This window comes from Anser anser (assembly GCF_964211835.1).
Source record: "Anser anser genome assembly, chromosome: 6".
NCBI classification, from domain to species: Eukaryota; Metazoa; Chordata; class Aves; order Anseriformes; family Anatidae; genus Anser; species Anser anser.
Window position 1 is genome coordinate 25,931,639 of NC_139726.1, and position 25,810 is coordinate 25,957,448.

General features: G+C 36.1%; 1 protein-coding gene across 2 annotated transcripts; it reads left to right on the plus strand.

Moving 5' to 3' along the window:
• The first annotated feature begins 365 nt into the window (after positions 1–365).
• DNAJC10 (DnaJ heat shock protein family (Hsp40) member C10) lies at positions 366–24,811 on the plus strand. Of its 2 annotated transcripts, none has more exons than XM_083842812.1 (23): positions 366–507; positions 999–1,356; positions 3,269–3,434; positions 5,215–5,265; positions 6,268–6,350; positions 6,536–6,667; positions 7,578–7,671; positions 7,902–7,979; positions 9,666–9,709; positions 10,076–10,213; positions 11,466–11,555; positions 12,216–12,329; positions 13,112–13,226; positions 14,219–14,346; positions 14,621–14,737; positions 15,981–16,082; positions 17,091–17,246; positions 18,591–18,724; positions 20,231–20,284; positions 20,671–20,818; positions 21,594–21,713; positions 22,918–23,034; positions 23,600–24,811. In XM_083842812.1, the coding sequence occupies exons 2-23, from the start codon at positions 1,159–1,161 to the stop codon at positions 23,609–23,611; spliced, it is 2,391 nt and encodes a 796-aa protein (XP_083698938.1). In that variant the 5' UTR covers positions 366–507; positions 999–1,158; the 3' UTR covers positions 23,612–24,811. The 2 variants fall into 2 exon arrangements, with proteins under 2 accessions (XP_083698938.1, XP_083698937.1); XM_083842811.1 differs by having other exon boundaries at positions 397–744.
• Positions 24,812–25,810: the final 999 nt, after the last annotated feature.

The following is a 25,810-nucleotide window of genomic DNA, read 5'->3' on the forward strand; positions in this document are numbered from 1 at the left end:
CCACGACCAAGTGTCGGAGCTGAAGCGCTAAGGGCTGGCCGCCATTCCCTGTTCCGCTTGGGAAGAAGAGGCAGAAGAGGGCGGACGGGAGGAGAGTGTTTCCAGTTTGTTTTCAGCTCTCACTGCTCTACCGTTATTAACGGCCAATAAATTAATTTTCCTCAAGCCAGTGCTTTGCCCGTAAGCGATCTCCCCGCCCTTATCTCGAGCTTTTTTCCGTCCCGCTGAGGGGCGCGGCGATGCTGCCGCCCACCCGCGGCCACCCCTCAGACGGCCCCGCGGGCTGCAGCAGCATCCCAACCCGCTAGGGGCGGGCCGAGGCCGCGGGGAGCGGCCGGGAGGAGCCGAGACCCGCCCGGGGCGGGCGCGGCCGCCACGTCATCCCGGAGCCGCCCCGCCCGCTCCGGCCCCGAGCCGGATCCCGGCGCGGGCCGCCCTTCCGCCGGCGCCGGGGAGAAAGCGCCGCCGCCCCATGCTGCTCCGCGCCCGGCCCGCCGCCGCCGCACGGTGAGAGCCGCGCTGCGGGCAGGGCACGGCAGGGGTCCGGAGCGGAGCGGGCGGCAACCCCACCCCGGGCGGTCCCCGGCGCCCCCCGGCCTCTCCGCTCCGTTGCCTCACGGCCACGGCCCTGCGGCGGCCCCCGCGCCCGGCCGGTCAGCGAGAGGCTTCCAGCGCCCTCCGGCCCCGAGCCCCGGCCCCGAACGGCGCGGTCCTTGGGAGAAGTGTCCCCCCGGGGCGCTGCGAGTAAGTTCGATGGAAGAGCGGGGCGAACCGAGAAAGCGTTTGGGCCAGCCGCTTGGTTAAAGCTCTGCTTCGTTGCCTGAGTCAATAAGGCACTTAATAAAGAGCTGGTCTGTTAGTTGTGCGGCCTTTGGGAAGCAGGTAGCTAGCCATCAAAAAACTTCATGTGCAGACCACACAAAACCTGGCGATGCAGCTCTTTACTCGTGTATATTGAATAACTTGAAATATATACTTTTTTTTCCCTCTTTTTATAGATTGTAATTCTTGCAAGACTTGTGACATGAAGTAGGACAACCAGGATTTTGAAGAGGTCTGTCATAAGTACAGCATATCTCCAAACATCAGTGGATTTACCAAAGACTCTTCTCAAAGCCTGCTCGAATCAGAACCTGTAAACTTTCCAGAAGTTTCACGATGGAGTTCATATTGTCCAAAGGAGATCATACGAGATATTTGAGATTTTTACTGTTAGTTTTAGTATGTGCAATAGTTCTTGTGTGCACTGATCAGGACTACTATAGTTTACTTGGAGTATCCAAAGAAGCAAGCAGCAGAGAAATAAGACAAGCATTCAAAAAACTGGCATTAAAGTTACACCCTGATAAAAATCAGGTAAGTTACATCTTTAACAGGTCAATGTTGTTGAGGTAAGGGATCTTAATGTTTAAACAGAAAGTGTTTATATTTTTACTTTATCTAAAATGTTTCTCTATTCTTGTGAAGTAATGTACACAGCTGGCAACATGATTTAGCTCAGGTTTTCTGTAGAGACTTACGAGAAGGGGTAGACTGGTAATATACATGGTTGTGTTGACATTTAGGTCATGTCAGATTGCTGAAGGAAAAAAGGCAGTATCATTTACTTCTTGTTTGCATTTTTGTAAATACAAGAAAACATGCATCTGTACCATATTACCTTGTTGGTAAACTGATGAGTTTATCTTTTTCTATTTAGCTTAGAGGATCTTACTGTTTTCCTGCTGTGAAGTCTCAACCAAAGAGCAAACAACACCAGCCTGTCTTGAGACATCAGTCTCCAGGTGTCAAACAGAACAAAGCAGAAATTCTAGGACTGCCAAGGCCTAATGAAGGAGGGTGAAAAGGAGCTGTAGGGTGAATAGAGGAAGATGATTGGGAATGGCTCAGTGTGTGATACTGTATTTTCCAAAGCACAAAGAAATTATTTTTTAAAATTTAATTGCCATATTTTTTTTCAAGATTTCCTTAATTAATCAGAAGTTCATAGGAAATATGATGGTTTGGCACTTTATGTGCAACTACACCTGCACAGAGACACCCAGGACATTGATGTGCCATGTAGGCTCACGGCCTGCCTGCACAGAGTACAAACTACGTTTTTACGATGGATTTGAATGTGACAAAGCTCAAAGAGAAAGCCAAATCCCAACCAAGTCAGAAATGCCAATTTGTACCTATTAACAGCAAGCTATGGTTTCACTGGGTTGATATGTTCAAAATATTAATATTTTAGGACAGATTCTGTAGCTTTCAGGTATGCAGATATTACTGAAATACTACAAAGAATTTTTCAACATATTACTTGCAACTTTAAAGATGATCATAAAAGATGAAGCCGTTACACAAATTCCATAATAGTGATTCATTTCATGTACATCTATGTAATTATGTGAAGTATCGTTCAAAAGGCACTTTCTTAAAGCAATGTGTAAGCAGAAATCAAAAAGGTGGGAGAGAGCACTACAGATCTTGTTCACCGCTGTTACACTGCACCAGCTCAGGACCCAAACTGGAATTAAAAATGTATTTTTCACCATTCTAATTCCAAAGAACCTAGAATACCTAGAACCAATAATGTTTTTCAAATAAGTAAAGGAATCTATAAGCCATGAGATATACGGAAATATCAAGTCTTCATTCTTAAGGTTTTTTAGTGGTGGCTTTTTTTTTTTTGTTCCTCTGCATTTGCAAAACAAGGTGCATAATATACCAGGACCCAAAGTAATAGGAGAAAACAGGGAATGCGTTTCTGCAAGTCCATGTACCAGAATAACTCAGTTAATCTACTGAGCTCAGAAGTACAAAATATTTTCAGTTGGGAGATGCATTGACACTGTTTTACTTGTCGGAAGAAGCATCCTGCTGAATTTGCATGTATGCTCCCACTTCTCCTACACACACATTATGTATTATCTTCTCAAGGTAATAAAAGTTGCACAGGAAACTTAATCTGGAAGGAGAGGAGATCAAACAAAAGTTAGGAGAGTTGAAAGAAGAGGCATCACTGAAGAATGTTACAGCTTCCTACCAGTTTGCTTTGTATCTCAGTTGATACCTTAGCGAGGATGAAGAAATGAGAAGGAGATGCACTGGGCTTTAGGAAAGGAAAACTTTACTGTAGTTTGTTTGGAGACCACTAGTGTCAGATTCCACTGCAACTGGCATCTTTAGGGATACAAAAAAATTTTCAAAGATTATACACATAATGCTGAGAAAATAATGTGGTTTATTAATTACTTACTAATTATAGTTTTTCCTTAAATAGAACGATCCAAACGCACATGAAAATTTTTTGAAAATAAATAGAGCCTATGAAGTACTTAAAGATGAAGATCTACGGAAGAAGTATGATAAATATGGAGAGAAAGGCCTTGAAGACCAGCAGCAAGGAGGTCGTTATGAAAGCTGGCACTTTTATCGCTATGATTTTGGTAAGTGACAATGTGTGTTTGTGACTTGTTTAAAGCAGTCACAAGCAAATGCTGTTTTCAGATCTACATCAGTCATTTCATAAACTTCTGATGTATCCTGTCGAGATTTCTGCTTGCTCGGTTGTTCTGTAGCTGTCAATTTCACTCTGAGCCAATTTTTTATTTATCATGTTAATGGCTACCCACAAAATAACAACATGATGCTCTATCTACCTAGCCTTTTGTTCCTGCTGCCCATCTTTTTACTCTATGTCAAGTGCCTTTTTTTTTTTTTTAATTCCAATGTTACTGTTTCATTGGTATTCTTTTTAACTCTTCAGTACAGGAATTGCATTCTCAAGTGGATTTCGAGAGATTTCTGCACTGTCAAGCCCATTTTATATGCACTTCTACAGTTAGAGATCAGTGAAGAGGTAGAAGAAAATGAAGAAAACAAATCATAAATAAAATGATCTTGAGACAAGTTATTTAGTGTTTATCTCAACAAATCTTTTATAGCTGTAGGAAAAGGTGGGGATGAACTATTCTCAGAGCTGCTTTGGCAGAAGTAAGTTAAAACAGGCAGTTGAGGAACATGGCTTGATTGATGTGAAAAAGAAAGCTGAAATGAACCTCCACCCTGGCAAAATAGTCAAAGCCAGTAGTTTTTTTGGTGGTTTTTTTTCCCCTTGTGTAGGTTGATGTAATATGTTCCCCATCTCTAAAAAAAAAATTGTCTCTGCAGATTGGAACTGATTAAACTGGAGGCAACTATCACAGGAAAAAAATGGAAATTACTCTAGGCAGCACTGCTTGATTGAGAAACAGTATCCTTGAAAGTCTATTAACCAGTCATTTGGAGTGGTTTATTTATATATACATGGATATATATTTATATACTATATATGTATAAGTACAGATGTAATATGTATAGATATTTTTTCAAGTGCATGGGTGAGTGTAATGTATTACATTATATATGAATGGATAGTAACATAAAAACTGTCTTGTCAACTGTGAAAAGTAATTTCTTGTTATTTATTTGTATTTAATGCTTGTATACCTCAGGTGAAATGGGATCTCAACATGTTAGGTACTGTAAAAGAACTGTAGCCATAGTAGCATAATATAATATATAGTACTCTGGGTATCTTGTTACTGGCTTTCTTGAGTACTTGAAGTAGTATACCAGTTGTAGTGACGTTCTAGGTAGAACTGTATAGCTTTTTAGGAAAGCTGCTGTTCTTAACTTTATTCTGTGTACTTCATTCCGCAGTATGCACACACTCTATTAGTGAAAAAGCTTGTGGCTTAAACACCTTTTTGTTCTAAATAGTTTAGATAACCAGAGGCTCAGAGAAGACATTAAAGCTTCCATACATTACATATAGTGGTCTCACTGAGAGCTGGAGTTTCTTGAATTATAATCTGACAACTAGTTGACACTATTTCTAATATGCTTGCTGTAACACCGTAGCTGTCTCCTAGAAGCCTGTTGTTGATAGGAAGTGGTAGTTCAATTTTCTTGCTTGCTCAGTAATTGGTCTACTAAAATACCAAAAGAACTCTTCTGTTCTGCTGGTGGCTTTTGTAGCATGAAGACATGGCAGTTCATATGAGATTAGACTAAGGTTACATGTTACTAAATAAATACGGTTTAGTTGTAAAAACCTCTCTCTGCCAGCCTGCTGTTTCAACTTAAGTGTACTGCTTTCTGTTTCCTGTCTTGTGAATAAAATTATGGTTTGTTTCTTCTTTTTAAAAATGGTAACATTAAAAGAAATTGTTTGCTTTTTGATAGGTATTTATGATGATGATCCTGAAATTATAACATTGGATCGAGGAGAATTCGGTAAGCTTTAAATAAATAGCTTAGTTTGACAATCCAAGGTAAAAATGTTTACATTCTTAGCTGTGTATCTATAAACTTCTATTACATACCTTTAAAAAAAAAATTGTCAGGAAATCATAAGAGAGAACCAAAAAACCCCTAACACTTCCTGGCAAATGCTAGTTAGCAAATAGTTCTATCAATAAACAATTTGGTTTGGTTTGTGAGATCTGTAAGAGGAACTTATTTGACTTATTTAGTTTCTCCTTATCTTTCATCACGCCTTCTTGGTGTCTTGTCTAAAAATGCACTTGATAGAATTTCTTTTCTGTTTTATTTCTATTCATTTTTTTCAGAATATCATTTTCCCTGTATATCCTCACAAGCAAGAAAATTAAGGAATATTTTAATATAGGCAAATATAACCTCTAAAACTCACTGTAAAAACTATGTCCAAAAACACAGAGGCTGAAAGATATGTAATTCAAGCTGATAACATGTATGTGTATATTTTGTTGCCGTTGTTTTCTTTTGTTTGTGAGAGTATTGCATTGTTTTTTCTAGTAACTATATTGGTTAAGTTGTGTTTTTACCTGTTAGACAGGGATTCTACCTAAAAACATTGCCTGGTGGAATCCTGAAAAGAAGTGATTATCAGGAAATGGAAAGTACTGTCGTGTAACATTGTTTTAGCACTTGTGTTTTGTTGTTAAGGTAACCAAACTTACACTATCAAACATCTCAGGCTAATCTGTAAAGATTAATTATTCTTAATAGAACACATGTTGAAAGTCAGGGTGCTGAAGTATGATTTTTGTTCGTTTGCCTTCAGCAGCAAGTACATGTGAGTGAATTAAGTGCAATCTTTATCCAATCTCAGTTACTGTTACTAACTTGTGTCTAACATAAGAAAATACTTAATTTGGCTTTCAAGGAAAACAGTATAGTAAAAAATGTACATTTGAGATATATCTACATTGTAGGTGTGCATTACTTACTTGTGATTTTCTTCTCTTGATCTAGATGCTGCTGTTAACTCTGGAGAGTTGTGGTTTGTGAATTTTTATTCTCCTCGGTGTTCCCACTGCCATGACTTAGCACCTACGGTATGTATAGCAAACAAGTGACTCTTAAAATTCAGTTCCTCAACTTAAATTTTAACAAAGCAGATTTTTACACTGAAGTCAAAACCAAAGACAATCACTCAAGGTTCCAGGAAGAAAACACATGCTGATTTTTCAGTATTTCTTCATAGGAGAATATCCTTTTTCCCCTCCCTTTTTTTTCCTAGTGGAGGGAGTTTGCTAAAGAGATGGATGGAGTAATACGCATTGGAGCTGTCAACTGTGGAGATAACAGAATGCTTTGTCGAATTAAAGGGATTAACAGTTATCCAAGTCTGTATGTTTTCAAAACTGGAATGGTAAGTGATAAAACTTTAAGCGTTTTTTAGAATTACTAAAATCTGGAAATGTATTTCTTTAATACTTGTTCAATTGTGTATCTCTATATAAAGCTTTCCATTTGTTTTAACTTCTTTATAAGAAATTACTTTTTTTCTACATTTACCTTGCTTAAATTAATTTATACAGCTGAATTCAGTAACTGGCTTGTACAGTCCTTTTTTCCTGTTTATTTATTAATCATTTTGCTGTTCATCCATAAATTTCTGATTTTCTTCCTAAAATGCATTTTACTGTGCAGCAGTAAACTTCTGATTTGGGAAGATACTGTCAGCAGTGGTGCATTAGTAAAGCAGTGAGTCTAAGTACTTGAACAACTTCGCTTATGCTATTGCAATGAACTTTTAAAATACAAAGAACAGTCTCTGGTTTGAGTTCAACGAGTATGACCGTTTACCTAAAGAAATTTGGAAACTGCTTCCACAAGACTTCCTCCATGCTAGGAGAAATTATGTATGTCATGCTGTGTAACTGCCTGTTGAGTAGTAGTTCTGGGAGTGGCGTACAAAGACTTGAATAGTTAGGCGCATTTTGACAATGATAAAATTTGTGAGGTTAGGTGCAGAGATTATACGTACATGCAAATGGACTGATGCAAGTAATTTTAATTTTTATTTAAATAACAATATAATCACTGGGAGCTGGTATTTTTAAGACTTAATTATCTTTCGTTGCTTGACTTGGGAAGAAATCACATTACAAAATTTAAATAAAGGTTAAATTTCAGGCATTCCAATATAGGAGGGAAAAAACAGAGTTAGGGCCTCAGGGAGAGAAGGGGGTCTAGCAGTTGCATAAGTACTGTTATGAAAAACACTGGTGTGTGTGTGTATATTAAATTCTGTGAACTTTATTCTTTGTCTTCTATAGCAACCTGTGAAATACTATGGAGACAGGTCAAAAGAAAGCTTAAAGAACTTTGCTATGCAGTATGTTACAAGCACAGTCACGGAGTTATGGGCAGGTAATGTTCATGTATTTTTACTTGGAGTGCTGTTCTTGAAATTGCTTTTATATACTTTTATAAAAGATGTCAGAAACTATTTATGAAACCAAATCTGTCCACTGTTGCTAAGTGTTACATTTGAGATTAAAAATAGTATTTATTGTAGTTTGTTAACATAAAACTTTGTTTCAGTCACATTGAAGTATACCAAAACCAGTCACAAACTTACGCAAATTGATTTATTTTAGGAAACTTTGTTAATGCCATTGAAACTTCATTTGCTTCTGGCCTTGGTTGGTTGATCACCTTCTGTGCTGAACGTGGGGGTAAGTGTGTCAAATACTAGTCAAATAAAATGAGCAGGGGGAAAATTAAAATTTATTTTTGTAGACAATGGCATAATCCCTTTCCCTTATAATAAAGAGTAAATTTGTTCAAAGTCTTAGAAGCCACAGTATGTGGACTGTGGGTCACCTAAGCTCCATTCTACAGGCAGTTTGACAAAAGGGACATTAATAGAAAGATTATGGTATTGTGCTTCTCTAATGTCATGTGAGTCATTAAAACAGCACTCAAATACAACCCCTAAGGGAAGGGAACAGGTAGAAAAGAAGTATCTCTGACTTCAGTTTCCAGCACAAGCTCAAATGACAGATACTGCATATAGGCACATAGCCGCTTGTCATGGTACTTGAGTGTAATCGTATCGTATCGTAGAATGGCTTGGGTTGCAAAGGACGTTAAAGACCACCCAGTTCCAACCCCCCTGCTATGGGCAAGGATGCCACCCACTAGACCAAGTTGCCCAGAGCCTCATTCATCCAGCCTGGTCTTGAACACCTCCAGGGTTGGGGCATCCAGAAGAAAGGATGTATCTCGCTTTAAACCACCAATACCCCAAAATTAGCTGAATATTTTCTTAATGTTACCATTAAAAATTTGTTTTGTGATTTGACATCACATCTGATAGCAGTCTGTGTGCAATGCTCACGTTGCTTATAATAATAAACACTGTTGAAGTTGCTGGACTTTTTGTTTTTAATAAGCCATTGGTTTGAAACCAGTTACCAGACTCATTTGTTACTTCTTCAGCATGTTTGTGAAAGGACAGAAGTATGATTTAGTTTGAAAGCTTTCTCAACATTGATCACTGCTTACACGGAAAGATACTATCTAACATATATAAAACAAATTATAAGTTAGGATTGGACATAGTAATCATCTCTTACCAATGTCACGACAGAGTGTAGATTTGCATTATTTTCAGTGTTTGTTTTGTCATGGACTTTCTTGGATCGGTATTGGATACAGTAGGAGAAAATTGCCTTGGTTAGCTGGTAGAGCTAAGTAAATTTGCTACACCTTTAACAAATAAAGATTTCTCAGTCTTATGAAGAGACTTTTGTTCTGGGAATTGAACAATCAGAGTTAGTGTTAGGTTTACATTTGTAAATAGCTTGATTTCAAGTTGTAATCCTTTTGTAATTAGGTTTTCAACTTTGGTCTAGTTACAGTGAGGTCGATGCAGATTTTTTTTCTGAAAAAAGATACATCAGAAGCTAACTATTCAAACTAAGTCTGGATGGGTAATTAGAGCATATAATATTTATTACACTGAGTTGTTATTTTAATCACAGGGAATTAACTGAAATCTCCTTATAGGACAGTATATATATATGTGGTGTGGTTTTTTAAACATTGAGTCATACAGGAAATTTTTACGGTGAGTCTTAGTACGGCAAATAAAAACTTAATATAACTTAAAATGAGAATTGTTTGTTCACGAAGCAAGAGTATGTTCACACTGTATTTTAACTTAGAGTGTACAACTGTGCTGATTATTAGATGTTACGATTTAGAGTCACTGAAATGTTGCATGACTAACTATGTAGCATGTCTGTTGAAGTGGTTACCTTTGCAGGGAGGAAAGGGGTAATTCTAAACAAAAGTATGTTTAGTGGATTAATAATTTGAAGTCTTATGTTTGTAAGTAAATCACTTCTATTTTGCAGATTGCTTGAGTTACCAAACACGTCTTAAGCTTGCTGGCATGTTGGTAAGCAGTGTTTTACTTTTCACCTGTTATATTTAAAACAAAATAACAGAGTTGAAAGAATGAAGTGCTAAATTCTTACTGAGTTTAGTGGAACTGTGACTTCACCCATTAATTTTCAGAACAGTGAAAAATTTTGACTAAGTAGCTGTTGAAATTACATTATTTTTAAATATATATATATATAATGTGAATGAATTAATATTAAGTGATGAATGATAGTTGTGTCCTTCCATCTTCTAAACGTTGTACATAATTGGTTGTATTGGGATTTTTAAAAGCATTTCTGAACCTAACATTGAAAAATACCATTCTTCGTTTTTGTGTTGTCTTGTTGTGTTTTGTGTTTTTTTTTTTTCTTTATTACAGGAAGGCCTTGTTAATGTAGGCTGGATGGACTGTGGCACTCAGGGTGAGCTTTGTGATAATTTAGATATCTCATCTAGTACTACAGCATACTTTCCACCTGGAGCCACCATAAATAACAAAGAGAAAGGAGGTGTTTTGGTACGAGTTGTTTCTAAACAGTTCTGTATTTAGATAAGATAAGGTGATGACAAAGGAATGTGTAAATAATTACCAGATTGATTATATACAACCGAAAAGATGGTTTTATTTTTTTTTGTCTTCTAAGCTTGTGTATCCTGATGTATCTCTCTTGGTTTCTAAGGCAGTCATCCCTGGTGGTAGTCCCCAGCTTGCTGGTATGCTGGGAGAGTGAACAAGAACACAGTGCAGTAGCAGCAGCCTGTAACTCTGCTGAACCATCTCTTCAGGAGCCTCATTGAGTAGCTGTGGGAATCCAGGGGGCTTTGTGACAGACCCAAGAGCCTAGTCCTGAAGCTGCTATCCAGCTATTCTGGGCAACCTTGGGAGATTTCCCATTTGCCCCCAGTTTTTACTCCAGAAAGAATATGCCCCAAGTATCACAACTTTGAGAAATGCTTCTCCAAACAGAATACTGACACCTGTGATGAATACTCCTACATTGTCTGTCCGTATGGCTTATGCTGTTTGGCTCTATTCTAATACTGTAACCTCCTCCTACATTTGTATGGTAATTTTAACTTCCTAAAGTGATAGGAGACGTTTCTCAGTTTAATGTATGGTTTGTTCCTCTATTGTCACTACTGTTACCTTTAGTCTTAAAAGGAGGAAATTAGACTTGCAACCTACCCATTTTCAACCTTATCATAGAATCACAGAGTGGTTTGGGTTGGAAGGGACCTTAAAGACCATATTGTTCCAACACCCCTGCCATGAACACTAGATCATGTTGCCCAAAGCCCCATCCAACCTGACCTTGAACACTTCCAGGCACGGACCATCCACAACTTCTCTGGGCAACAACCTTGTACCTTACCACCTCTGGAGTTACTGACTGATACTAATTCCTAAATTTTACAAATTACTGAAACATAAAAATCTGTACAATGCAATAAGGGAAGGCTGTAAAAATAGACTTGAAATCTTGTAAATTTGATCATAAAATTTGGTTTGAAATTTGAATTTCAGGACTTTCAGCACCCAAAATACAGTATCTTGAGTTTAATGTTGTGGGAAAACAAGCTGAAAAGCAGTAGTCTGAGTGCTGTTGTCAAATTATATATGTGAAAAAAGTTGATCAAATAACATAAACTGTACCCTTCAGTTGATAGAAAAGAACAAATCAGAATAATTTCCCTGATGCTTTGAGTACTAATCATCAATAATCAGGATGATATTCATAGTTTCTTAAACAGTTAACTTTCCTTTCTAGTTTCTTAACTCCTTGGATGCCAGAGAAATATATCAGGAAGTAATGAAGCATCTGCCTGACTTTGAAATTATTTCTGCAGCATCATTAGAGGTAAATTTTAAAAAAAAAAAAAGTCACAATGTCTATGAAAATCTTTTATCAACTATCAGTTTTAAATTTTTTAAATGCTGTTGGTATGACAACCTAGTATTACTGTTTCTGAAGATGATATTTTTTCCCCTCTGGCCAAAATTGGTTATTACTAGTTACTACTTGTGTAGTTTAGCACAATAAAAGTGGGGGCAGAAGGGTGTGCATATTTTTATTTGTAGATAGATATTTAGTAGGAAAATAGAAAACCACAGACATTGCCTTTGGAACTCACTCTGCAACAGTAACTTCCTAGTTACTATTTTTTGAATCAACTACCAAATCAACTTCGCCATGTTTTGCAGGAGTGGGAGGGGAAGGAAAGGAAGGCTCTTTTGACACTTGTAATAGTGGCAGCTTGACCTCCAATAGGAAATGTGATGGAAACAAAGTGTAGAGAATAGCACATAGCCAGCTTGGTTTCAGACTTCTTCCACTTTTCACTTAATATGCACTGAAGGAAGTTTAGTGAAAGGACTACACGAAAGAATTTAGTGAGGAGGGGGACATCACTTAAAGAACAAGTGAATAATTGGGCATTTGTCATTCTAAAACATAAAAGGAATTTATAAATCGGTATAAGTAGGAAATAATGATGTTTTTTCCACCCCGCATTTAAAGGACCGTCTAGCTCATCACAGATGGCTAATTTTCTTCCAGTTTGGGGAAAATGACAAATCAAGTGTACAGGAATTTAAGAAACTTAAATTTTTACTTAAAGATGAACATATTCAGGTAAGAATGCTCACTTACCTAGTATTAACCTCTCTTTGCGTTCAGAGCACAAGTCAGCATGTTGTTATCATTATTAGTTATTATTGCACCTCTGGTACCAAAGAGATATGCTATACTGTGATAGATGTGTAGTAATGCTTTTAAAATAAAGCAAGCAGTGAAGTTTTCCGTACTAAATAATGTCTAAATAATTTAAAAGTAGTTAGGAAAGACTCTATTTTAAGTCACCTCTCTTGTAGCAAATGTTGTTGCTGCAGATCCCCTTCAGTTAACAATCAAAACTTAACACTTTAGTGTCAAATTGATATATGTGAAACTATTTTAATTATTAAAAAAAAAAACTAATTATTTTGAAAATATAATAAAAAGAAACCAAATTCAAACTTTGTACTAAACATATATGGATTGTGTTACTATACAAGATACGGATTTCAAAAAATGTGGCATTGACTAGAAGAGTTCTAAAGTCATTTATTTCAGGTGTCTTTCTACTTCCTTGCTGTTTTACTTGGAGAGGGGAAAAAAATATTAGGTTTTATTCCTTGTTTTGACCTTTAAATTTAAAAGTAGCTGAACAGCCTAATATAGCTATGGTAGTAGTTTTCCTCTAACATCAAAGATATGTTTGTCTTAAGACCTCTGATATTTGTTTAAAAAAAAAAAGGCTACTACTTGTCCATACTTAGACTTCATGTTGTGAATTTATCCTAATTTTTACTGCCCTTCAGAATATTTTGGTGTATTTAAATTTGTATGCCTTAATGGTGCTGTCTGTTAATTAGGTTGGCAAGTTTGACTGTCTTTCCTCACCAACCATCTGCAAGAAGCTATATGTCTATCAGCCATGTCTAGCAGTCTTCAAAGGAAAAGGAATTGAAGATTATGAAATTCATCATGGTAAGGGAAACTTTGGCAAACTTAAATCTTTACATGATCACTTTAAGATGACACCATATTTGGCACACTGCATTTGTTTTCCAAAGAAACAGTTTTGTAGTCCTAGTATTTGCTCTTTTTTTTGTGACCTTATTGTAGCCTTGCCCAGACCTATCATTTCCTTTAGGGTTTTTTTGGGTCCCCCCAGTAAGGGATCAGCATATGCTAAGGGATGTACTTTGCGTTTACTGTCTTGTCTATTTCAGTCATCCTTACATCTACATCCGTACATATGAAAGAAATCTCTGAAGCTGATCAAGACAGCTTATGCTTTGGGTAGGACAGCCAAAGAATGCTGCAAGGCACACCCGTCACAGAGGCTTTACGTGCCAGATATACAGTGCTGTCCACATGATAAACTTGGATTTGATTTTGCTTGTCACTGCACTGAAATGAATTCCTTGTTTAATTGATTCCCATCCAAGAAAGTCTATACTGAGATGTTGCCACTTAGATTCATTTGCAGAGTAGTAGTTTGGTTCCATGAAAGGTTGGAACTATGTTACTGCATACCTCTGAAAGGATTGAAAAATGATGGTATGAGCGAGAACAACACAGGTTGCTACAGTTTTGTTTCAACAATCAGTGTAGCTTCATCCAGAATGCAGCAAAAGGCAGTTATGCATGATGAGGCTCTGATTTTTCAGTCTCAGTTACTAGGAACAGCTTGCAAGAAATCTCAGCCAAAATGTAATATTAAAGAAGAGAGGGGATAATTGTTTGACCACCTAGATAAATCAGTCATACCTAAGGGGGGAAGATGATCCCATACATCTAATGAGTGTTGTCAAAGAAAAACCTTACATGCCTGCAATTTCCACCCCTACAAAGAAGACAAGGGTTGTATACATACAGCATTTCTAGATCTTTTCCAGTATTTATAACAACATAATATTTTAAAGAGATCTTTCATGGGGAAAAATAAAGTTTCCTTTCTACATTGTTCTTTGAAGGAAAGAAGATCTTATATGACATCGTTGCATTTGCCAAAGAAAGTGTCAACTCTCATGTTATCACCCTGGGACCTCAGAATTTTCCTGGCAAAGAGAAGGAACCATGGCTTGTGGATTTCTTTGCACCAGTAAATATTTAATATCTACATTTCCCCTTTTCTAAAATCTGTTATGTAAATATGTAACAAAATGCTATTAGTATTTTGAAAGCATCCTTCGACATCATGAGACAGTACTGTAATTTCTCATTCCTTGGCAGCACTAGTTCCTAGATTGTGTGGGCTTTTTATTTAGTGGAGTCTGTTGTCAAAGCAGCATATTATTTGTTTCAAACAGCTTACGTTCTCCTGAGAGCCAACTGCAGGGCAAAGCAATTGTGTTTATTTGCATTTTGTTTTCTAGTGGTGTCCTCCTTGTCGAGCTTTGTTACCAGAGCTGAGAAAAGCATCAAAACATCTTTATGGTCAGCTTAAATTTGGAACGCTAGACTGTACTGTCCATGAAGGGCTTTGCAACATGGTAAGCTGTAGAAATTTAAAACGGAGAAAAAATCATATCAAATGGTTTATATATAGTTTATATATAGTGGTGGGAGCAGATCGTGCTTGTTTTTAATACTTTTTTTTTCTTTTAAAGGGCAGTAACCCAAACAGGGCATTTGTATCAAGATTTTTTTTTCAAAGCAACAAACTATACAGTCACTACAGATAATATCTAAATGCAAAAATACAGGTCAAATTTTGGTCTGATTTGGTAGTGTTATTGGAAGACTCAGGAAACTGTTAGAATTTAGTAGTTCCTCTTTTTTCTTTAATAAAAAGTAAAGCAGACCCAGAAAGGTTTTTCTTTCTGTAAATGCATACATGCACTTGTTTTGTTCTTCACGTGTGAAGAGGGAAATAGTAGAACATGTAAAAAAAAAAAAAAAAAACCATAAGGTTCATATTGATGCAGCATTTTTTGAAGGTGTCTGCAAAGACTTTTACTTTAGTTCACCCAAAATGACTGATTTTTATTTTGTGGGGCTTAAGTGGAGGATCAGTTTTGAAGTAACAAAGTTTATTACTTATCAGCTTGCACTCATTCCATTACTACATTTTTGAATAAAAAATAGATTATTAAAATCTTGCCCAATTTTCCATTTTTAAATTTGCTTAGCTTTTGCTTCAATTAATTTATTGGGATAAAAATTATTAATATTACTTTTCTTGATTTCCAGAAAATATAGTTCGGCAGATTCCCTGCTCAATGTGCATCTGCACATTTTATTGTTTATAAGAGCTTATGTTAGAATATTGTGTCTATATTAAAAATGTGAATGTCTTAAAACACATGAAAACTAGGTTTAAAAAAAGGAACAACTTTAAAGTTGTGTTTTAGATGTGCTTATACACTGATTTCAAATTATGGGAGCATCAGTTTTCAATAGTGGACGATATGGTTCTTCATATGGTACAAGTGTTTCCACCTGAGGCCTGAGAATAGTGTTAAAAACTAAAGGCTTAGAAGGCCTGTGGGTTAATTCCTGTATTGCAGAGTACACTTCAGGACAAACTATACTATCTAAAATACAGATTGGCTTTTTTTTTTTTCTGGACTGGTTTTTAATGGTTTCAAACTCCCACCTGCATGTATATTTAAGCAGTTGTACTGCACAGAAAGGATAAAGTAGCAGCTGTGAGCCACCAATACCAATGGCAGTTAAAGGAAAGTATGGGAAGCCTACTAATTCCTTGCAATTTCTCATTGTCTGTTTTGTTAGCATAATATTCGAGCTTATCCAACAACAGTTTTGTTCAATCAGTCCGATGTTCATGAATATGAAGGACATCACTCTGCTGAGCAGATCTTGGAGTTTATAGAGGTATGTAAGTTACGATCCTTGTTGCAGTTGTGCTGTATTTGCAATGTATGTCAATACATCTTTAGTTGGAAGATTCTAAGATTTATTTTAATTAGACTAGTAAGACAAGGAGTGGAAAAAACATGTTGGGCAAGAAGTGATGCAGCAACTATCAGGCTGGGACTTGACACTTAGCAGATCTATTTCCCTACTCTGTCAACGTATTTCTTTGATGTCATTAGCAAATGTCGTAAGATCCTTTCCAACCTACAGAACAATAGTAATGATTTCCACAGCACAGAACAGATAAATTAATTAAAAATATGAAGTGCTATACTATTAAGGTGAAAATCTCACACAACGTGACATTAGGAGGAAGTTCATATTTTTTGTCAATTAACTTGCTGCTCTCTATACTTAGTGTCTGTTCCTCAAACTTTCTTAACTCACAGAACTGCAAATCATTGATACTCAGCATCATTGCTGCCAGAGTTCTTGTACCGTCTTTCCTCCAGCATGCAGGTTCTCTCACTGCTAGAGCCATGGGCTGTTTTTCCCTCTTCAAATCAAAGAAACTTTGCATTCTTTCCAGGCAGCTTATAAAAAAGCAGGTGCAAGAGTGCTTATGCAGCACTCTTTCCTTTGATATTCAAAGGCACCTAATGCACCATATGCATTCCTCTGCATCCCAGTCTAAAATGCATGGCTGAGTCTCATTATCCCTGTTCTTGCCAGGTGAGCTGAGTTTTATACCTTTTGCCTCCCTTTATGCAGAAGAGGAAGACAAAACTCCCTTTTGCAGTCTTTTGGGGTTTGTTTTTGTTCATTTTTCCCATCAGATCAGGCATGTGACATCTGATGCTTGCATGCCTTTCAGTGATACGGAGTCTTCCCTACCCCAACATCAAGCAGATTTCAGTAAAAAAGGGACATTCTCAGACTCTTGTACAGTCTGTATGTGATGACAGTAGGTACAGGTTTACAGGATATTATTGCAAGGTACGTGTCCATAAACTGTCTTTGATTTAGGATCTTAGGAATCCATCAGTGATCTCCCTAACACCAGAGACTTTTGTTGAATTAGTTGAGAGAAGAAAACGAGAGGAAGTCTGGATGGTTGATTTCTATGCTCCGTGGTGTGGACCTTGTCAAGCTTTAATGCCAGAATGGAAAAAAATGGCCAGGGTAAGAGACATTCAGATGTTTTTCTGTTTTTGTGTCCAGTTATGCAGTTACTGAGACTGAACAACTGCTGTCTTAAACTTGTCACTGAGAAAGTCTGGTGATTAATATGGTGAACAAAACAGGGAATTCCTACCTAACAGTTGTATATTGTTCCAGATGAAGTTTTCCTTTTGTTTTTCAGTACATTAATATTGTAGCCCAGTCTTTCCTATTGATACAAGTGAGTTTTTGAAGTTGTGAGAAACTTTCAAGTAAAGTTACTTAATGCTTAATACTTTGCAGAGATAGCAACTCTGCATTTGTTTAAAATAAAACATAAAAAATTAAAGCTTTACCCATAAATAGAATAAGAGCTAGTTGAAATAATTTGCCACTTCATCCACAGTTAGTCTTCATGATCATTAATCATTTTTAAGATGGCACTTAGACCTTTGTGAAATCTCTGGTTTGAATTTTAGATTAAAGGAATTCAATCTTACCTAATTATTTCTTAAAAGATGTTTTTTCTGGAGATCATGTTTTCTTCATTGAAGGTAAATAAATGTTAAATTCCATATGCTTTAAGGATGACTGTTAACTGAATTCCATATACTTCAGTACCCAATTGTTGGTGCTGAGAGAGGATGTTTCTGTTTTCCAAGGTCGTTACAGTGTTGTCCTATTTGCAAAGGTAATATTTGCAAATACCACAGTCACTGACAACCATCTGGGTTTTCCTGGGCATGCTTTGGGAATTTGAACTAGAAACTTTGGGCAAAACATGAAACTAGTCCATAACTTTCAGACATTTAAAACTCACTTGGACTAGGAATTCTGTCCAGGATTCTACCTATGTTCTGGTCAAATGTCTGTGAAGTATTATTAGTTCTATAGTATATGTTCAGTAATCATCAGCTTCCTTGCCCATGCCAGGTGGTTTAGGCCTTTGCAACAAATCCAGCACGTTCAAGACAGACACAAACTGTGAAACTGATAGCTCATCTACACTGTACCAGGATCTGTTATAGTTATTGAGCCTGTGATACAAAACATGGTAAGATGATAGTCAAACTAGATAACAACGCTTGTATGTACCTTTAAGGTAAGACAGGTGCCTCATAAACCGTGTCTATACAGTGCATACTAAAATGTTATGTGGATGCTGGGAATGCACCTGGATAGCTGGATCCCATTAGATACCAGTGATACATTTACAGGAAAGAAAGCCTCGTGATAGTCTTGATTTGTTGGTTTGTTTTCTCCCCAGCTACGTATTCAAGTGATTAAGGCACAAATTCTGAAGTACTACTGAAATTGTAGTATTATTGACTAGCAGGTTTGACTGCTGTTTTTTCTTATTTTTAGATGTTAAATGGATTAATCAGTGTAGGCAGCGTGGACTGTCAAAAATACTATTCTTTCTGTCACCGAGAAAGCGTCCAAGGATATCCTGAAATAAGACTCTTTCCTCAAAAATCAAAGACAGCTCATCAATATTAGTAAGTAGTTTACTTCACTTTGGAAAACGATAGACGATGTGTTACAAAATGAATTTGCATATTCTGTTGTATGGGAAAGGTTCATCAAAGCTATTAAAATAGGCTCCTATGACATTGTTTGTTGTCCTAGACATTGACTTCACTACTTCAAACATACCATTGTAATTTGATCTTCTGCTTCCGTAAGTTGAACTGAAACTCTCTCAGGAACCTTGATTTTTATTTCTTGATGCTTATTGAGTGCCAGTTTTCTAAGTTCGGTAGCCTGTTAAAGTAGATGATGTAAATCACATAATATAAAAATACTATTAGGCCTAATTGATTGCAACTTCAAAGAACAGTGTGATATAGCCATCTGATCATCCTCACTGGCAACAGTCTTAGCACCATTGCAAGAATTGTCTTCGTTTATCTAGCTATCCCATTCATTGTATGATTAGTGTGGAAACATTATTCACTAATGAGCAAAAAAAAAATCCTATGGGAAATGAAATCTGGCCAAAACCAAACAGCCTGTCCCCTTCATTTCACAGTACTGTTTGAAGATCTAGGGATTTCAGAAGGCATATGTGTATTTAAAGATACACAAAGGTCTGAAATGGTAGATGTGTTACTGCATTCTCTTACAAATTGGAAAGCTGATTAAATGCTGGCAGATAATAAAATGGATTGCCTTTTCACTGTAGAGCTTAATAGCAGGCCTTCAGTAGCTTTCATCACTGGACTGCTTTAATTTGATTCTGCTAGAAAAATCTTCTCTTAAAAGCATATTTCTTTTCTCTGTTGAAAACAACTAAGTTGGTGTACCTGACTGTTATTAAATTCCTAATGGTAAATTAGTTATTTTTTTTCCGGCAAAAATATGGATATTTGTCTCTTAAAATAAAACTCACCTAACAGTATCAGGTCAGATCTTCACTAGTATCTCTATATTGAAAAATACTCTGTTATGAAATTGCAAATTAGTGCATATGAATCATGACTTCCTTTTTTTTTTCTTGGCATTTCAAACTTAAGCAATGCCTCAAGTCCAAGTAATAAGCCTTCATCAAAGTTACTAGTTTGCTTAACTTTTCTACCCTCAAATTGAGGAAAATGTACCTAATTAGTAATAGTAATATTGTAATGAAGGGGCGTCAATTAGAAAACACATTAAGATATTTCTATTTGATTTTTGTTTCTTAGTGTCTGCAATTTTATCTGGAGTTATTACCAAAGATCCTTCATTCGAAATACTTCCAACTACCAAAGTTCACATGCTTCAGACCAAATTTCTTACTTTTCTGACACATAATTTTCTTCTTTTTCCTTTCTTCATTCTAGTTCTTCTGGTTCTTAATTCTGTATCTTTTGAAATGTATTAATGAGACTTTCTCAGATATGAAAGCAAGGCAGAAATATATTCTGAAGCACATGCTTTTAGGTTCATTATTTCATCATCTGTACTCCATAGAGAATTCAAACTACTGTGTGACTGGATATTTTTTCTTTTTAATCTTTTTATAGTAGCTACAATGGATGGCACAGAGATTCATATTCACTGAGAGGCTGGGCATTAGGGTAAGTTACACCGTGAAACTTTTGTTCACAAGCTGTGCATATAGTTTTCTTGCTAGGAGAAATTAATATCCAAATTGTATATAAATCAAGAATTCAAAACACTGATCTATATGTATTGCTTCATTTAAGATGTTAATGTTTCCACATTTTTTAAGTTAAGCTTTTAAAAGTGTGGAGAAATACCATTACTGTCCACCAGTTTCATGAAGATTGTATCATCTTATCTACCACGTCTAAAAAGTGACTCCTTAATAGTAGAAAGAATAAAGTAAGGATTTCTAGATCACTAGTACACTTAATTTCAGAAAGTTCTATTGTCTGTAAGTGGAAATTGAATATGTTTTAAGTGTTGAATTGAGTATGACTGTTACTCTCCCTTTCTTCAGGTATTTACCACAAGTGTCTGTAGACCTGACTCCTCAGAGTTTCACAGAAAAGGTTCTGAATGGGAAAGATCACTGGGTCATTGATTTTTATGCTCCTTGGTGTGGACCTTGCCAAAATTTTGCTCCTGAATTTGAGATCCTTGCAAGGGTAGGTTTTTTAACTGTATTAACAGAGTGCTTTCTTCTACTAGTAATGGTTACAATACTCCACAGCACATTATTTCTTAGCAACCATCCAAAAATCATATACCTTGTTCTATCTACAGGAAAAAAGACTCAGGTATTTAAAAACTGAAATATTATAACTGTTGCTTTCTAGGTTTGTTACACATTTCACTGTGTTTTTTTAAGTTTGAGGCATAATCATTAATTCACCTTCAGTATTTTTAATGTACACAGCTATTGTTCTTCTGATACAGGGAGCAATTTATTAGAGCATTTCATGTTTATGGTGATAGTAAGAAAATGTTTCTTGCCATTTTATAGAAAATAAGAAAAATGTCTAGAAGTCTAGTGTAGTTTTACAAAGTCTTCAAAATCTCACTGATCATATTTTCAGAATGAGAGAAGGGGGACGTTCTCAGTAGAAATCCGTGCTTTTAGGTCCCACTTGCCTGGGGGTATTGCACCTTGTGTAGACAAGCGCACACACAAAGGCCATCCTTTGAGGCAGACATCAGCCTGTGATAGGATGACCTTTTAACTTTGACCTGCTTTGCTCTGAATTCAAGTAAGAGTGCTCTGCTCAATGTGGGGTAGCTTCTGCTACAAGGGTTAACACTGAGAACAAAGCAAGTGACTACTCTTTAAAAGATTTGAGCAATGTTTTTTGCTTTTTTAGCTGCGTTAAAATTTTTCAAATTATTTGCTTAGTCAGCCCTGGAAACTTGATGTTTGGTTCTACTTAACATATTTCCTTTTAGGCCGTTAAAGGAAAAGTAAAAGCTGGAAAAGTAGACTGTCAAGCATATGGTCAGACCTGTCAAAGTGCTGATATCAGAGCCTACCCTACTGTTAAGTTTTACCCCTACCAAGGAATGAAGGTAAAGTGTTTCCTTTGTGTACAGTGCTGTGAAGCTACTGGTAGGAGACACATTTCATTTCACATTAAACTTAAGAGATACTTTCTATAACATATCAAAGTACATTATTTAGATATTCAAGAGATACAATTATAATTGATTTCAGTAATACTTAAAACACTAGGAAAATGATGCAATAACAATCTGTTACTGTAAAAGAGTAAGTTTGTAAATTAATTGAATAGCAATGAAAATGTAGACTTAACCAGAACCAGGGTTTGATTTTGCAGGAGTCTCAAATGATAAAAGTTTTTTTTAACCACCAACTACCAAAGCAGGCAAAGTGTCTCTTAAAATGAAATGTGGATGAATTAATTTTGGTTAAGGAGGAATACTCTTTCAAAGTAATCAGTATTTCATTATAACTTTGACTTAGTTAGTATTTCAGGATAGAAAATTGGTATAAAATACTTAGTTGCATTCTACCTCAAACTTTCATAAACGACTTAAGTTAAAAATCACTGAGACCACCAGCTCCTATTAACGGATTAATAGTATTAGATTAAAAAAAAATTCAAGTGTTCAGACACAAAGGAAACTGCCTTTGTTCTTGTAAAAGCAATTGACTGCTATTAAATTTCAAGAATGTTGCAGTCATCTTTTTAAATGTATTAGTCTAGAATAGTATTCAACGCATCCTAATAGTTAAACCAACTCTTAACTATGCTTTTTTTAAAACTTAATCTCTTAAATTAGTATTAAAGTATGAGAAATCCTTCCTCACACAATCCCATCAAATTCTGAGGGATTTTTCTGTGTTAAGAGTAGGGGTTTTTCAGGTCTTCCAAGCAGTGAACCCACACTGACAGATTTATTGAATATAGAGCACGAAGTCACAATCTTTTTAATGGCTGTCAACGTCAAATACCTAGCTGAATGAATGTGAGAAAATTGTAACCAACTATTTTATATTTCTTTAAGTTTAATGACCAAGACAACACTTGTATAGTTGTAAAAATCTAGCAGCTAAAAGTGGTTCTTACTGCAATGAGAATTAGCATTGTTGAAACAGGCAAAATATCTATCAATTTCAAATCAAGCTGCAAAAGTCATTGCCTGCCTCCCTGCATTCTTCTGGAATTTTAAATGAAAGTAAGCGCATGTTCTATTCAGTATAAAGCATGAGTAATATTTTACAACATTTTAATTGTTTTTTTCTTTTAAGAAAAGTGTTCTTGGGGAATATATAGACAGCAGAGATGCAAAAGGCATTGCTGATATTTTGAATGAAAAAGTAGAAGCAATTGAAAATAAAGGAAAAAGAAAAAAATCTAGAAATAAGGTAAGAATACTTATTCTGGGGACTTTTACAAGAGACATTATTTTATAGAATAGCGCTTTAAAACAACGTTAGCCTTTGCTCATTTTCTGTGAAGTATTAAATGCCATCTCTTCAGACAGCACCAGGTACATTTTACTTCGGCTTGTTTTGGTTACTATTCAATTTTCCATGTCTACAGATATTGCAATAGCAGTATTCTGATACATCAGTTGTCAGGACTTAGATGAATTTATAGACGTCCATGGAACATGAAAACACCCCTTTGGTATGAAAATACACTAAAGACTGTTGAGATGCACTGTATGTGTAATCCTTAGACTAGATTTACCAAGCAGACACACAAAGTCAGAGGCTGATTAGTTCAAGATTGGGATTGACATCCTACCTCAGAAAGAAGATAATACGCAGTTGTGAAGAAGTATTAACAATTCTTTTTAAGAAACATTTGTCCAGCTGAGATATTTTAGTACTTAAAATCGAAGAAAAAACAGTGCAAGTAGGGTAAAAAATCTGGAAGACTTATTTGTACTATTAAAATAACAATTATTTATTTTCCTGTCACTAGGATGAACTCTAAATGGTACTGGAGGTGGTGGATAACATGAAAAATACACTGAAACTGTGAATATAGAAGACACCATAAGGAAAACATAAAGCCAGTTACATTCATGACGAGACAAATGAAAATAGTTTGAGTTCATGGGCACATGTGACTGTGTATATGAATTCTGTTAAACTGTGGGGAGATGAAAGCATTTTTGTTTTGGTGGAGGCATTCAATGTTTCTGCAAATGAACTGTGCGTGTCCCTCTTCTGATACGCCAACTACCTTCTTCCTAGTCCAACATTGGAGTTAACCAGAAACATGGACTGTATCACTTCTGTCTACCCATTTTCTATTTCCTTACGTTTTTCTTGTCTGTTTCCAAACACTTTTGAATGTGGCACTCAGCCTATGGCTGAATATGCACTCAAACCACTCTGCAATGCAGAAACACAATGAGGGATTGTCTAGTTGAAAGACAAACAGTTAATCTGCTTTGGGTTTGTATTATTGTTTAGTCAGTTGCTAAGAGATTAAAATCAGGAATTTGTAGCAGGATAGGTTTATTGAATTCCAGTGTTCCTGCCCTTCAGCACATTACTGTGGCACTGGTGGTGGTAGCAGGATTAAGATCGAAGAGCTTCTCTGGTTGTTTGGCTTTGAGGTTTGTGTTGTTTTTTAATCAAAAAATAAATTAAGGACTTTGAACTTTGTGTTTCACTGACTTTCAAGATTTGAATTATGCCCTAGAAGCATCTGTTTAAGGTATTAGCTCATAATGTTATTGTCTTTTTAAATATGAATATATTCTGTGGACATGTTTAACCTCTCTTGGTATTGCCACTTCCTTCCTCTGAAGATGTGTGAGTTTTGTTTCAAATAGTCATTTGGCAAATAGGATAGCAAGTGCCTTTTTAATTTAATAACGAACACTGTACATTGCAACATCTACTCATGCATCTTAATGTAAATCCTGCTTTTACAGTACTATTTTTCATAGCTTCTCCCTAGACAAAAAATAATGAAGACAAACTACTACTACATTTAGGAGTTTATTGAAATATTTCATTTTTTTCAATAAAATGCTGCTGAGTGTCAGATTTTTCTCCCCTGCTGTGTGTTTAGATTTGGCATGACTAGTCACTGTAGTGTGAATGTTATAAATTTGTAAATACTTATACACAATTTATTTTATAAAGCAGGCAGCAATAAATAAAAGGAAGAGATTCTAGTAACTTTGAAGTATTCAGATGCTTCCTCCGCCTTGCTTTGGCTTCTGCAGTATATTAATAAGAAAGAAAAGGTATTGCATGGTGTTTTTAATCAAGTTGGCCTTCCCCCCCCCATCTAAGTCAAATCTCAAACTCCATCACAGTCAAAAAAAAGAACATTTTTATACTTGTGACTTTAATACAAACTCTCTTCCTTTGGACAGCTATTACATCTATGTTTGATTTTAACTTCCCTTTTCATCTCCTCCTTTCTTCCTGAAGCCAGAGGTCATGGTTACATATTCTTGATCCTACTATTAAAATTCCAAACAAAAATGACCTAATACAGGATTGTACCATTTCTACTTTATTTCTAACAGGAATAGAATAGTAGGACTAAAATACAAGTACCTCATGATACTCTCCTCAGTAACACAATGTGCTGGCTTTACTATGGCTCAACTCATACTTCACTTATATTAAAAAAAAAAGCACATGCTACTTCCTTCTATTGTAGTTGAACATACAAATAACTACTATAAAAAGACAAAACTACTCCTCATAAAAATATCCTACACACTGACTTATTATATTATTATAAGGATTACTTACTTTGAAACACAGGATTTGGGTTAAAAACCAATAAAAGCTAATTTTTAAGATTTAATTCTGTATCATAAGCTATTTTTTGTAAAAAAAAGAACTTTAAGCTAAAAATAACATGTATAGATTATAGGAAAGGCTTCAGTACAGAAAAGAGAGCTGTAGACTGTGCAGGTTTCCAAGCAATTTTTCCAAATTTAGGGCTGGTTTTTGTTTTTTTCTTTGCTAGTTGCTATTTCTGACAGTTTTCAGGAGGCAGGAGGGGAAAAAAAGCCTTTATTCCTAGTCAAAGCAGGAGACCTTGTGGCTGGCCTTGTACCTTTCCTTGTCATTTAACTACACATGCACAAAGAAGGCATAATGCACAAACACAAAAGTGTGTGCTGTGCAACAGCTGGCATAGTACATATAGTCTAAA